General features: G+C 38.3%; 1 protein-coding gene across 2 annotated transcripts in view; it reads left to right on the top strand.

The window, feature by feature from the left end:
* MAN1A1 (mannosidase alpha class 1A member 1) overlaps positions 1-15,459 on the top strand; it is a 223,129-nt gene that overhangs the window by 178,109 nt on the left and 29,561 nt on the right. For both annotated transcript variants that reach the window (XM_065400578.1, XM_065400579.1), the window contains exon 8: positions 6,631-6,746. In XM_065400578.1, the coding sequence (XP_065256650.1) occupies positions 6,631-6,746 (116 nt within the window). The remainder of the gene's footprint in view (positions 1-6,630; positions 6,747-15,459) is intronic.

Raw genomic sequence — 15,459 nt, 5'->3', positions numbered from 1 at the left:
TAACCCATTCAGAAGCATATGAAATCATCAGTATCACGTTCTTTGAAGCCCAGGCCCCGGGACTGCTCTGCAGAAGGTCATGCTGGTACTGATAGTAGAGTGTGCCCTTTGGCTTGCCGCTCCCCTGTACTGGCTCACATGGATTCCCATAGACCTTTGCCGTTTACACCAGAATGCTCCCAGGGATCATTGAGACAGGCGACTACTTCAGTTACAACACTAGGTCAGTCATCATTGTCCTAGAGACCTATATAGCAACAAGAGACCTACTATGCTGGTCAGTACCAGCATTGCCATTGATTCAGGGTGAAGACCCTATTCCAGCACCGTTGCAGGTTCTGCACTCATAAGGTCTAGTACAGTCTGCTGTGGGCCCATCAACCTTAGGCCCTGTACTGGATTCATCAGCCTCTTCTATGTCCATCTCTAGACCTCTGGTACTGGCTCCATCTTGTCGCACAGTATCCAGAAGTGGGAAGCATTTCGTTCTTCCCCTTCTACTGTGTTCCTCGCATAGATTCATAGATTCCAAGGCCAGAAGGGACCACTGTGATCATCTAGCCTGACCTCCTGTATTAACACACGTTATAGAACTTGCCAACATAATTCCTAGAGCATATTGTTTATAAAAACATAGAGTCGATTTAAAAACTGTCAGTGATGGAGAATCCACTGTGACCCCTGGTCTGCTAAGATCCTGAAACCGGTGCCCAGCCCCTTCAAGTCCCCTTCATTTGTCTAGATACACTCCCTCCCCTCCCTGCCCCCCAAGTCCACTTGGCTGCGGGAACTCTGGTATTCTAGTTGCACCCTTCAGAGGCAGCGTGGAAGTAAAGCAAGCATTTGTGGGACGTTTCTCTATTGACTTCTTCAGAGTAGCAACATGGTCTTCCATCAACACGTTTACTAGACAATATGCACTTCTTGCTTGCATCAAGAAAAGAAACAAACGTGGGAAAAATGGTTCTACAATTCCTCTTATGATGAGACTTCAAGGCCCATTGCGTTTGATAACAGCTTGGGAGTCACCTAAAGCGTAAAAGACACATGCGAGCACTCGAAGAAGAAAGAATGGTTATTCGCCATCTTGTAACTATTGTTTTTCGAGATGTGTTGCATATGTCTGCTATATGCCAACCGTCTTTCCCAACACATCGGAGTCTACCATTGGCATGCCAATCCAAAGGAACTAAAGGAGGGGTGGGGTGGCTCCATTCAGAGCACGAGAAGCCAGAGCATGAGCAGGGCTGCCCCTATGGGTACTGCTAAGAAAAATTCCCCAGCACTGGTGGTGCATGAGATGCACACAGACCTACAGTTTAATGGTCATATGCAACACATCTCAAAGAACAACAGTTATGAGAAGGTGGATAACATTTTTCTACAGATGAGTGTTTATTCTGCTGACATTAAATGATGCTGGCAGACAATTAAGGAAGTAAGCTAAACAGAATTATATTGCCTTCAATTCCATTGGAAACATCATGAGGAAAAATCTAACAACTAACAATTAGTGGGGAATGAATATGTAGAACAGGGATCGGCATGGGTTGCTGAACTAGAAGGTGTTACTAGAATCCCTTTTTTATATTGTTACACTATTAAACAGTTGTGGTTTGGGGGTTTTTACATGACAGGACATTGATTTGCTTTTACTGTAGCATTCCCATCATCAAAATTCTTCTGAACAGTTGATTCAGCGCACCCACTGAAAAGAAACAAAATTGAAATTATTAAAATATTTGGGCCGAGATCCACAGAGGTACTTAGGTACCTATCTCATGCCCAAGCCCCAGCTGGATCTTCAAGCCAGCTGAAGATAGGCATTCCCCGGCCTGTCTCACCTGTGGGACCTGATCTGGTAGGCATGCTCTGAGCACAGCTATGGATTGAGGCCCATTCAAAATCCAGCAGAATGAGGAAGAGGTAGTGGTGCCACCCTTATAATTTTTAGCCCACTAGATAGAGCACTTACCGAGGATGTGGGGACTCCCATTCAATTCCCCCCCTCTGGCTGATGGGGAGAAGGGTTCAAATCCTTTCTAAGGAGAGAGCCCTAACTATTGGATTTTGGGATATTCTAATGTTGGCCTCTCTCCATCTTAACCTGTTCCACTTTGGATAGATGCTGAAATAGTCATTGGGCCAGAGAGAGAGAGAGACTGAGAATGACTCTATATCCTGGTGGTTAGAGACTCACCTGGAGGTGGGAGACCTAGGGTCCAGTCCCTCTGCTCCAATGACTCTTTAATTATTTATCTAAAGTGTAACAGCTTCCATTGGCTAGCTTATGCAGCTACCCACCTAGCATGCTGGCTTTTGTAGATCCCATTTTTAGCTGCTTATCTCTCCTCATTCATCATATAGAGAGGCTGGGTGCCTAACCCAGGCTTTGTGGATTCTAGTGATTTTCAAGGTACCTAAAAATTAGGCATTGCAGCACCTAAGTTCCTCTGCGGAACCAGGCCTTAGAATATAAAAGAAAAATAATTGTTTTGGGAAAGTTGTTCTTTTTAAACATGTTTAGTAAAGTATTTTAGAGGGAATGACATAGTTTAGAAAGTCTCTTGCTGGTTTTAAATGCCAGTTTTTGAAGAAACTATTTAATATTGACTTCCTTATATTTGTTCGTGTTTTCTGCTTTTTAAATAAATGATCTACATGCACACTAGAGGACAAAAGAAAAGATGGATAGGAAAAATCATTTAAGTCAGCATGAACACACAGGTTTTATTCTCTAGACACCCACTTACTTTTTCAGTCTAGCACAACACTAAGTTGGCATGATCTGGTAGTCTTTCATCCTTTCACTTTTTTTTTCTTTTTCTTTAAACAGAGGAACAGGTTGCTTATTCTGTCTTGTCCTGTCATTTTGACTATATCAGACAGCTCAGTTCATTTCAAAGCTTGCCAAGCATGCAGTCGGTTAAACAAGACACACAATGGGAGGGGACATAAGGAATCCTCACTGTTCTGTTTGCAGCCTGGGTATATTGGAGAGTTGTCCCCAAAGGCAAAGGAAGTGACTGTTTTATTGAATAATGGAATCCCAAGATTTGAGGACCTAAATGATACTCTTATATCTGTCTTTAATTTTTTTTTTAAAAAGTCCTAAATGTAGGAATATCTCTTCATTTTAATAAATTTCCAGTCAATTGTTATGCCAGTTTGTAAATTCATAAGAGTTCTTGGAAGTCTTTTTACCACCAGGCTTTAGCCTGAACAAACTCAGTTTATAACATTCCTCTGACTCCATTTTGTACTTCTTTTTATCAACAGTGTTATAAAGCAGTAGTTTTCAACCTGTGGTCCACAGACTACACCTCTACCCCGATATAACGCTATCCTCGGGAGCCAAAAAATCTTACCACGTTATAGGTGAAACTGCGTTATATCGAACTTGCTTTGATCTGCCGGAGCGCGCAGCCCTGCCCCCCAAGAGCGCTGCTTTACCGCGTTATATCTGAATTCGTGTTATATCGGGTCGCGTTATATCGGGGTAGAGGTGTATTTCTAAGATTTTCAAAGGAGTCCGCACATCCACTTGAAATTTTTTAGGGGTCCACAAATGAAAAAAGGTTGAAAACCACTGTTATAAAGCATAGGCACAGGTAACCACAACCTTTTGTAACTTCATACCCATATTGACTTAGCAAGGCTTTTTAAATCTTAGAGAGAGAGAGAGAGAGAGAGAGACATGTGCATGCAAAAAACATGCATACATCTATATATTTCTATGTATGTTTTAAGACAGTGGGCACTGTTGGCTAGGAAGGCCTTCTCCATGCCTGTGACCCTGTGCTTAGGCAATTATAGTTGCCTACTCCTCTGCCTGTCCCCCTTTATCGGCCACAGAAACTCTGTTTTATTAAGGTATGTCAGCTAGCAACTGCCCTGAATAGATCTTCAAACACAATTGCCCTTGACTAAAACAATAATAATATTTACTGCCATAGGTACAGAAAGAGAGGTCATAAAATGAATGAGAAATATGACTAAGCTAAAACCTCACTAGTCTGGCATTAAACTTACCTAATATTGCAGTGCCTCATGTGGTAGGAAAGCCCTTACTCTCACCCAGTTTAAAAGCTGCCACTGTGTCTCCGTGATTTGTCCTTTTTTAAAAGTGAATCAAATTCTAATTCTGCTATTTAGGCTTTTGACCTTTCTTATGTTTATATAATAGTGCCTCAAAAACTTCTCTTTTGTATCAATTCAAATCCCTGGTACATGTCCGGGAGCTTGTAATTTATAAAGCCATCTTCTTTTACCAATGGCATGTAATTTGTATATGGAAATTAGCTTCTTGTCCATACAAACCACGAACACAAGTGTTGATGCAGGTCGATCCATGGCATGTTAAAAAAGCAACAAATAAAATAAAGTCTACATTTGTTTCCTCTGTTCCAATTCAATTGCTTTTTGTTTGCAAGCACGGATTTTTCACAATGGAAGAAAACAAGAACTAAAGTCATAAAAAGATGTTTTATTTGAGATTATTTTTCCAGTGCCTATTGATTGCAACAAAAAACTAATTGCCACAACATAGAAGTATTCAACTCACAGACATCAGCCAGGGAGAAAAAAAAACAGGTTCTGAATGTTAGTGTTTCAGTGCTGTAACTCTGAAGGACATAGTTGGTTCACTGCCATTGTTCTTGTAAATTCATTTAGTCCTTGTTATTTTGACAGTAACCTTACAGTGATTTGCTGCAGCATGCACCAATTGGATTTGTCTCCTGCAATAATGTATATAATAATAAGACTTATTATTGATGAGATTATGCTTGTGCTATTTAGTTTGCAAATGTCAGGGGTTTCTATGGTAATTTTATTTAGGAAACTGTAAAGGTCATTTAAATGCTGCTGTTCAGTGATCAGCCCTCCATCATAGGAAAACTGATCTTGGTTTTTTTGAAGAAGCCTTTTTTCCTTTTGGATCATGAACGATAATTAAATGGTATATACTCTTCAAAAATTAAAAGATCTAATTTTTTTAAAAAGCTGTTCATAATTCTGGTAATTCATAATTCAAAACTCTGCATAATCATAGTGCATTTGTTTGGGATGGGATAGTAGGAAACATTTTGGACACTGGAGATCACAGGCTAGTGGAGAAAAGACACACTGTCATGGTGAAGTTTTAATGGAAATACACGTAGATTCTACATTTGCATGACTTTCCAACCCCCAAGGTGAGCAAGAGGATGCATTTTGTGAATGGGGGGAGGGAATTTAGGAATTTTAAAAATTCCATTCAACTTCATAGAGAAGCAAGGATAGCCTTGCAGTCAAGGCCCAGGACTAGGAGTTAGGAGTCATTGGCTCTATATCTAGCTATGCCACAGACTTCCTGTTAACCCCTGTGTGCCTCAGTCCCCAAATCTGTGAAACTAGATGATTTTAATTGATTAGTATCAGTAAAGCACTTTGAAGTCCTCTTATTGCAGATGCTCAATAAATGCTAATTATTAATATGAGTAACAATAGTTTTATTAGAAAATATTATTTGTGGAAGAGGAAATCTTTATCTAGTGCTCTTGTTCTAAAGTGTTGTAGAGGGCACTTAAGGCAAAACTAGTTATAGTAATACTTAAGATATTGAAATATTTACTTAGTAGGAATATATTAAAATAATGTGGTGGTCTTTTAAAAACTTGCCTGTTACTTTAGATAACTAGATATGGGGCTGATCCTGCAAACTGGATCATCAGTAGCTTTAATCATGTGAACAATCCCATTTCCTTCAAGAGGACTAACTCATGTAAGTAAAGTTAGTCACATCATAAAATCCTCAAATCCTAAATATTTGCAGTTGAACACCCATAGTATTGGCATTATCAAGGCATTTTCTGCAGTAGATCTGGGGCAATACAAAGGAACATTGCAGGTACTGACGTAACCTTAAGTGTGTGTGTGTGTGTATTTTTTAGATATATAGGATAAAGTTTGCACATTTTTAAGGGCCACCACAAGAATGTTCGCCATAGTTTTTAGAAATGCCTGAAGTTCAAAGTTATAATTTTTTTTAAAATAGCTAATTTTTTTAATGCTACAAGGGCAATCTTCAAATGTGCTGAACTGACTTAGCAGCAGAAATCCTATTGAAAATCAATGGGGCCTGTGCTCCTAACTCACTTAGATGCTTGTAAAATTTTCAGTTTAGAATAATTAACTGTTAATCCCAGCAGAATAAGGAATGCATTTGTGACATTAGGAGTGGGCTTTTTGCCAACTTTTTCTGTTTTTTAAAAGAAGTTACAATATATTATAGTTACACATCTTTTGTCTATCTTAGATTATAAGCACTTATTCGGTGCAGAGACGTAGATTTTTTTTCATTTCTGTAAAGTACCACGAACTCTAATGACACTATGTAAATAATAATGTTGCCTCCTCCCATCCTGTTACAGGTCATCATACAAGCAGAAAGACTAACCATTTATTTTAAAAATATTTTCTGCTGTAAAATAATTAAGTATTTTTCTGGGGTTTTGGGCTATATTTATTACATGATTGTTATAGGGAGGTATACTGAAATTTGTTAATCTATCACAGTTTCAAACTGTAATTGTGTTTCAGTGCTCAAATTCAAGGTGGAATTGCTGAATCCTCTTTTTCTCTTTTCAGATCACGTCTCTGTTGGAGGACTTGGAGATAGCTTTTATGAGTATTTGCTCAAGGCATGGTTGATGTCAGACAAGACAGATGAAGAAGGCAAGAAAATGTATTATGATGCTGTTCAGGTAAATGAGATATTTAAATCTTTCTTGCCATAATAATCTAATCTATAATGTTCCTAAAAGAAGCAGGCTCTGGGGAGAATGAGGGATTTATGCCTTTGCTACCACAGTGAATAAGTTTTTTAAAAACTAGTTGTTTTATAGGACTTTATCAGATATAAATCTTAGAACAGTGCAGATGCTCTGTAGGAATCTAAAACTGAACTGAAATTATTTCAGTTCAGGTTATAAAAACAGTATCTAATATTTAAAAATGTGTATAAAATGTGCATTAGTGTGTAATTTTTTAAAGAAAGCTTTATCTACAAGCAGTGCCAACTAGGATTCCAATTTTCCTCATGATAACATAAATTAGATGCTTTTCTGTCCCTTTTCTTATGTTTATGATATAGGAAAACCCTCTACTATGTGTTTTAATTCCCAAAACATATTACTTAAACTGCTAGAGTATTTTGAATGTGGGCATAATAGTGTATATAGTATATAATCAGTCTGTGGATAATTATCGGTGAAATTACAGTACTGCATTAGTGTTGCATAAGCACCTTAGTTACATCATATATTCATTTTTCAGCTTTTGTGAAGTGACAAACTGCTTGAATTGAACTGTGATTGGAAAAAAGTTTATCCAAAAATAAAAATTGTGCATAGTCACCCCCAAATGCAGAATACATTGCAATAATATAAAAGATCAATGGGGAAGGATACAGCAAAAGATCAATGGGGAAGGATACATTCTGGCCACCAGTGAAAGGTCCAGAGACTGCTCACCACCTGGATGAAAATAGGAGAGCAAGCTGGCTTTATTAAGGCCACAGGTTCAGATCCTTGTAGTCTTTTGGTAGGCTTCCTTTTGCCTATTTCACCTCAATTTTTTCTGAACTGAGCATGAGCCAACTGTTTTTCATCTAGGTGTATATTTGCCTCAGATACTGTAACAAAGAGGAGTCAACATTATCTGTGCTAGATGGTGAGGCAGAGCTATTTGTTAGCATAGTGATGATCCTGTAACTTACAGCATCCTTCAGTCTACCCATGCCTTATGTAAGTGTTGAACAAAGCTTGTCTACACAGGGAAGTGTTACCAGTTATATCGATATAATTATACCAGTTTGGTTAAACTGATGTAGTTATACAAGTATAACCCCCCCTGTGTCGTCACACTTGTTCTGGTACAAAAGTGGCTTTATTTGATTTAGTTTAAACCTGTTTCCAAATGACATAAGCTACACTGAAAAAAATGCCTTCTTACACCAGAGTAAGGGTGTAACAGTGTGAGTTATACCACTGTTATACCATAGTTATATAACTATGTTGGTTTAAATTCACACCTTAACTTATACTAGTTGTTGGAATTATCATCATTAATATAGGATACTACCATGACACCGATTTAACCATACATTCCTTCGTTAAATCTAAAGGTCACATGGCATTTCTACAATTGCTTTAAGCATGTCTAAAAAGCTTAAATAATACGCATTTTACTATGTCCAAACAGTAACAAAATATACACGTTTGATTAAAATACTTACAAACGGGCTGACCCAGGGTGGTTAGACTCATATTGCTCATCTTCAACTTGGTCAGGCAGGTATTAACAATGAGCCCTTTAAGAGTTCGCTTTTTATACCCTGTAATAAACAAGTGATGTCATTGCCAATTATTAGACCTGAGTGAAGTCCTTTTTTATAATACATTAAACTAACAGATATAGCCAATTATTTACAGCACCTGATACCCAATTAACCATGTTTTATTTCAATTACTTAAGACCAAATCGTAAACAAGAAAACACTACAAGTTTAACACAACTCTTCTTTCTCATGATTTCATTCTTTGTGGTCACATGATTTGGGCCTATTTCTCATGCTATTATCACAACCCATTTATTTAAATATTTTGGATGTTTTCTACATTTTCAAATATATTGATTTCAATTACAACACAGAATACAAAGTGTACAGTGCTCACTTTATATTTATTTTTTATTACAAATATTTACACTGTAAAAAGCAAAAGAAATAGTATTTTTCAATTCTCCTAATACAAGTACTGTAATGCAATCTCTTTATCATGAAAGTTGAACTTACAAATGTAGAATTATGTACAAAAAATAACTGCATTCAAAAACAAAACAATGTAAAATCTTAGAGCCAAGTCCACTCAGTCCTATTTCTTGTTCAGCCAATCGCTAAGACAAACAAGTTTGTTTACATTTGCAGGAGATAATGCTGCCCACTTCTTGTTGACAATGTCACCTGAAAGTGAGAACGGGTGTTCACATGGCACTGTTGCAGCCGGCGTCGCAAGATATTTACGTGCCAGATGCGCTAAAAATTCATATATCCTTTCATGCTTCAACCACCATTCCAGAGGACGTGTCCTTGCTGATTACGAGTTCTGCTCGATAACGATCCAAAGCAATGCGACACAACACATGTTTATTTTCATAGAATCATAGAATATCAGGGTTGGAAGGGACCTCAGGAGGTCATTTAGTCCAACCCCCTGCTCAAAGCAGGACCAATTACCAACTAAATTATCCCAGCCAGGGCTTTGTCAATCCTGACCTTAAAAACCTCTAAGGAAGGAGATTCCACGACCTCCCTAGGTAACCCATTCCAGTGCTTCACCACCCTACTAGTGAAAGTTTTTCCTAATATCCAACCTAAACCTCCCCCACTGCAACTTGAGACCATTGCTCCTTGTTCTGTCAATCTGAGTCAGATGCCACCAGCAGAAGGTTGATTTTCTTTTTTGGTGGTTCGGGTTCTGTAGTTTCTGCATCGGAGTGTTGCTCTTTTAAGACTTCTGAAAGCATGTTCCACACCTCATCCCTCTCAAATTTTGGAAGGCATTTCAGATTCTTAAACCTTGGGTTTAGTACTGTAGCTATCTTTAGAAATCTTACATTGGTACCTTTGCATTTTGTCAAATCTGCAGTGAAACTGTTCTTAAAATGAACAACATGTGCTGGGTCATAAGGACAGCCATACTGGGTCAGACTAAAGGTCCATTTAGCCCAGTATCCTGTCTTCCAACAGTGGCCAATGCCAGGTGCCCCAGAGGGAATGAACAGAACAGGTGAATCATCAAGTGATCCATCCCCTGTCGCCCATTCCCAGCTTCTGGCAAACAGAGGTGAGGGACACCATCCCTGTTCATCCTGGCTAATAGCCATTGGTGGACCTATCCTCCATGAACTTATCCAGTTCTTTTTTGAATCCTGTTATAGTTTTGGCCTTCACAGCATCCTCTGGCAAGGAGTTCCAGAGTTTGACTGTGCGTTGTGGGAAAAATACTTCCTTTTGTTTGTTTTAAACCTGCTACCTATTAATTTCATTTGGTGACCCCTAGTTCTTGTGTTATGAGAAGCAGTAAATAACACTTCCTTATTTACTTTCTCCACACCAGTCATGATTTTATAGGCCTCTATCATATCCCCCCTTAATCATCTCTTTTCCAAGCTGAAAAGTCCCAGTCTTATTAATCTCTCCTCATATAGCAGCCATTCCATACCCCTAATCATTTTTGTTGCGCTTTTCTGAACCTTTTCCAATTCTAGTATATCTTTTTTGAGATGGGGTGACCAAATCTACACGCAGTATTCAAGATGTGGGCATACCATGGATTTATTTAGAGGCAATATGATATTTTCTGTCTTATTATCTATCCCTTAATGATTCCAAACATTCTGTTTCCTTTTTTGACTGCTGCTGCACATTGAGTGGATGTTTTCAGAGAACTATCCACAATGACTCCAAAATCTTTCTTGAGTGATGATAGCCAATTTAGACCCCCTCATCCAAGACTGCAATAACATGAAATAAATGGCAGAATGTGGGTAAAACAGAGAAGGAGACATAAAATACTCCCCCAAGGATTTCAGTCACAAATTATTTAACGCATTATTTTTTTAATGAGTATCATCAACATGGAAGCATGTCTCTGGAACGGTGTCCGAAGCATGAAGGGGCATACGAATGTTTAGCATCTCTGGCGTGTAAAACCTTGCAATGCTGGCTATAAAAGTGCTATGTGAACGCCTGTTCTCACTTTCAGGTGACATTGTAAATAAGAAGCAGGCAGCATTATCTCCTGTAAATGTAAACAAACTTGTTTGTCTTTGCGATTGGCTGAACAAGAAGTAGAACTGAATGGACTTGTAGTCTATGAAGTTTTACATTGTTTTGTTTTTGAGTACAGTTATGTAACAAAAAAAAATCTACATTTGTAACTTGCACTTGCACGATAAAGAGATTGCACTACAGTACTACTAGTATGAGGTAAATTGAAAAATACTATTTCTTTTGTTAGTCATTTTTTATAGTGCAAATATTTAATCAAAAGTAATATAAAGTGAGCACTGTACACTTTGTATTTTGTGTTGTAATTGAAATCAATATATTTGAAAATGTAGAAAATATTTAATTTCTATTGACATTCTATTGTTTAACAGTGCAATTAAAACTGCGATCAGTCACAATTAATTTTTTTAATCGCGTGAGTTAACTGCGATTAATCGACAGTCCTACTATTAATCTATTTCTTTTCAAAAACTATTGCACCACATCAACTCAATGAAGACAATTTTATGATGTGCAAAAAAAATTTTTTTTTACTAACAAACCTGTTCCTTTACCACATAGATGAGCATGTTTTTGTACCATCTTACTACATGTGGGCATACTTTTAACAAGACTCTATCACAAGCTGTATAAATATAAGTAGATTTATGTCTGTCATCATTAGTCTTCCACTGTTCACTTAAGCCCTCTGGTGAAGCCAAAATAATGTCTACACCCCATCTGTACATTGTTGTCGACAAACTATTCATCTTTCTCGAATAATTTGAAAATGGAGAACTTCCCCCCTTCTCTCCAAAAAGTTAAACCCATGTGCAGGGGAGGAGGGGATTGAAAGAACAGGCAGTGGGGACTCCTCTAAGCTGCCTTCTAGCCCACAACATTCCTTTTTTCCTTCTCTTCCTCTTTCTATCACTGCACAGCCTTATGTTAGCTGTCATTTTCTTTTTAAACTGTTCCCAGGTAGCATCTGCTGTTGTTCCCTTTAGGATGATACACTCCAGCCACTTCCTTTCTGCAACCTCTTGCATTGTACCCTCTCTTCTAGCTGTCTTGATAGAGTGCTAATTGCACTCTCGCCCCCGTTCTCTCAAATGCATTTCTATTTACTGCGAAGGAAAACTGTACAGTTCCAAACAATTATCCATCAGTAATGTATTTTCATCTAGTCAAACACCACCTCTTCTAGTTTTTTGATTCCTTGCAGATGCTGTAAATTGGTTCATGTAGCAGTTTTTAAACTAGGAGATGGGGGAAAGCCAATTGCTGCAGCGGAGCACGTGGATCGGACAAAGACTTCTCTTGGAGGAGAGTCTATTGATAGAGATTCTCTAGGTTCTAGTCAGGAGCAGAGGATGGAAGAGGATAAAATATGGGCCAGATCAGACGAGAAACATTCACATAAAAAAGAATCTGACACATCAGAAAAGGGCAGACAAATAAACAGTGACAAGTTTTTAAAGTGATTGTACACAAATGCTAGAAGTCTAAATAATAAGATGGGTGAACTAGAGTGCCTTGTGTTAAAGGAGGATATTGATATAATAGGCATCACAGAAACCTTGTGGAGTGGGGACAATCAATGGGACACAATCATTCCGAGGTACAAAATATATCAGAAGAACAGACCAGGTCGTGTGGGGGGGAGGGAGGGGGAGTAAGAAAATGTAGAATCAAATGAAGTAAAAATCTTAAATGAATCCACATGTTCCATAGAATCTCTATGGATAGTAATTCCATGCTCTAATAAGAATATAACAGTAAGGCTCTATTATCGACCACCTGACTAGGACAGTGATAGTGACGATGAAATGCTAAGGGAGATTAGAGAGGCTATCAAAATAAAGAACTCGATAATAATGGGGGATTTCAATTATCCCCATATTGACTGGGTACATGTCACCTCAGGATGAAATGCAGAGACAAAATTTCTCAATACTTTAAATGACTGCTTCTTGGAGCAGCTGGTACGGGAACCCACAAGGGGAGAGGCAATTCTTGATTTAGTCCTGAGTGGAGCGCAGGATCTGGTCCAAGAGGTAACTATAACAGGACCTCTTGGAAATAGTGACCATAATATATCAACATTTAACATTCCTATGGTGGGAAGAACACCTCAACAGCCCAACACTGTGCATTTAATTTCAGAAAGGGGAGCTATGCAAAAATGAGCAGGTTAGTTAAACAGAAATTAAAAGGTAAAGTGACTAGAGTGAAATCCCTGCAAGCTGCATGGACACTTTTCAAAGACACCATAATAGAGGCCCAACTTAAATGTATACCCCAAATTAAAAAACACAGTAAAAGAACTAAAAAAGAGCTGCTGTGGCTTGGCTTACCCATGTAAAAGAAGCAGTGAGAGATAAAAAGGCATCTTTTAAAAAGTGGAAGTCAAATCCTAGTGTGGTAAATAGGAGCATAAACACTGCCAAATTAAGTGTAAAAATGTAATAAGAAATGCCAAAAAGGAGTTTGAAGAACAGCTAGCCAAAAACTCAAAAGGTAATAACAAAATGTTTTTTAAGTACATCAGAAGCAGGAAACCTGCTAAACAACCAGTGGGGCCTCTGGACGATCGAGATACAAAAGAGCACTTAAAGACGAGAAAGTAAATGAATTCTTTGCTTCAGTCTTCACGGCTGAGGATGTTAGGGAGATTCCCAAACCTGAGCCATCCTTTGTAGGTGATAAATCTGAGGAATTGTCACAGATTGAAGTGTCACTAGAGGAGGTTTTGGAATTAATTGATAAACTTAACAGTAACAAGTCACTGGGACCAGATGGCATTCACCCAAGAGTTCTGAAAGAACTCAAATGTGAAATTGTGGAACTATTAACTATGGTTTGTAACCTGCCCTTTAAATCGGCTTCTGTACCCAATGACTGGAAGATAGCTAATGTAACGCCAATATTTAAAAAGGGCTCTAGAGGTGATCCCGGCAATTACAAACCGGTAAATCTAACGTCAGTACCGGGCAAATTAGTTGAAACAATAGTAAAGAATAAAATTGTCAGACACATAGAAGAACATAATTTGTTGGGCAAAAGTCAACATGGTTTCTGTAAAGGGAAATCATGTCTTACTAATCTAGTAAAGTTCTTTGAAGGGGTCAACAATCATGTGGACAAGGGGGATCCAGTGGACATAGTGTACTTAGATTTCCAGAAAGCCTTTGACAAGGTCCCTCACCAAAGGATCTTACATAAATTAAGTTGTCATGAAATAAGAGGGAAGATCCTTTCATGGATTGAGAACTGGTTAAAAGACCGGGAACAAAGGGTAGGAATAAATGGTAAATTTTCAGAATGGAGAGGGGTAACTAGTGGTGTTCCTCAAGGGTCAGTCATAGGACCAATCCTATTCAACTTACTCATAAATGACCTGGAGAAAGGGGTAAACAGTGAGGTGGCAAAGTTTGTAGATGATACTAAACTGCTCAAGATAGTTAAGACCAAAGCAGACTGTGAAGAACTTCAAAAAGATCTCACAAAACTAAGTGATTGGGCAACAAAATGGCAAATGAAATTTAATGTGGATAAATGTAAAGTAATGCACATTGGAAAAAATAACCCCAACTATACATACAATATGATAGGGGCTAATTTAGCTACAACTATCAGGAAAGAGATCTTAGAGTCATCGTGGATAGTTCTCTGAAGACATCCACGCAGTGTGCAGCGGCAGTCAAAAAAGCAAACAGGATGTTAGGAATCATTAAAAAAGGGATAGAGAATAAGGTGGAGAATATCTTATTGCCCTTATATAAGTCCATGGTATGCCCACATCTTGAATACTGCATACAGATGTGGTCTCATCTCAAAAAAGATATACTGGCATTAGAAAAAGTTCAGAAAAGGGCAACTAAAATGATTAGGGGTTTGGAACGGGTCCCATATGGGGAAAGATTAAAGAGGCTAGGACTTTTCAGCTTGGAAAAGAGGAGACCAAGGGGGGATATGGTAGAGGTATATAACATCATGAGTGGTGTGGAGAAAGTGAATAAGGAAAACTTATTTTCTTGTTCCCATAATATATGAACTAGGGGCCACCAAATGAAATTAATGGGCAGCAGGTTTAAACCAAATAAAAGGAAGTTCTTCTTCACACAGCGCACAGTCAACCTGTGGAACTCCTTGCCTGAGGAGGTTGTGAAGGCTAGGACTATAACAGGGTTTAAAAGAGAGCTAGATAAATTCATGGAGGTTAAGTCCATTAATGGCTATTAGCCAGGATGGGTAAGGAATGGTGTCCCTATCCTCTGTTTGTCAGAGAGTGGAGATGGATGGCAGGAGAGAGATCACTTGATCATTACCTGTTAGGTTCACTCCCTCTGAGGCACCTGGCATTGGCCACTGTCGGTAGACAGGATACTGGGCTGGATGGACCTTTGGTCTGACCCAATATGGCCGTTCTTATGTAGAGAAAATTTCACTATATAGAATGAAATAATAAATTTATCTCATAGTGAAATGTGAAACCACCGGATTCACAAGTGGGGAAACCTCATTGGAATTATTCCCAGATCAAATCTTAGTTGAAATGGAGTTAAAGTTAAAATAAATGTCATGTATGTTTTTAAAAAAATCTATATATTATATAAAAAGGAAAATATATTGGCCATAAGTAG

Source organism: Emys orbicularis, chromosome 3 (genome assembly GCF_028017835.1).
Source record: "Emys orbicularis isolate rEmyOrb1 chromosome 3, rEmyOrb1.hap1, whole genome shotgun sequence".
In the NCBI taxonomy this organism is placed as follows: Eukaryota; Metazoa; Chordata; order Testudines; family Emydidae; genus Emys; species Emys orbicularis.
Note: the sequence above shows the minus strand (reverse complement) of the source record. Positions and strands in the feature narration are given on the sequence as shown.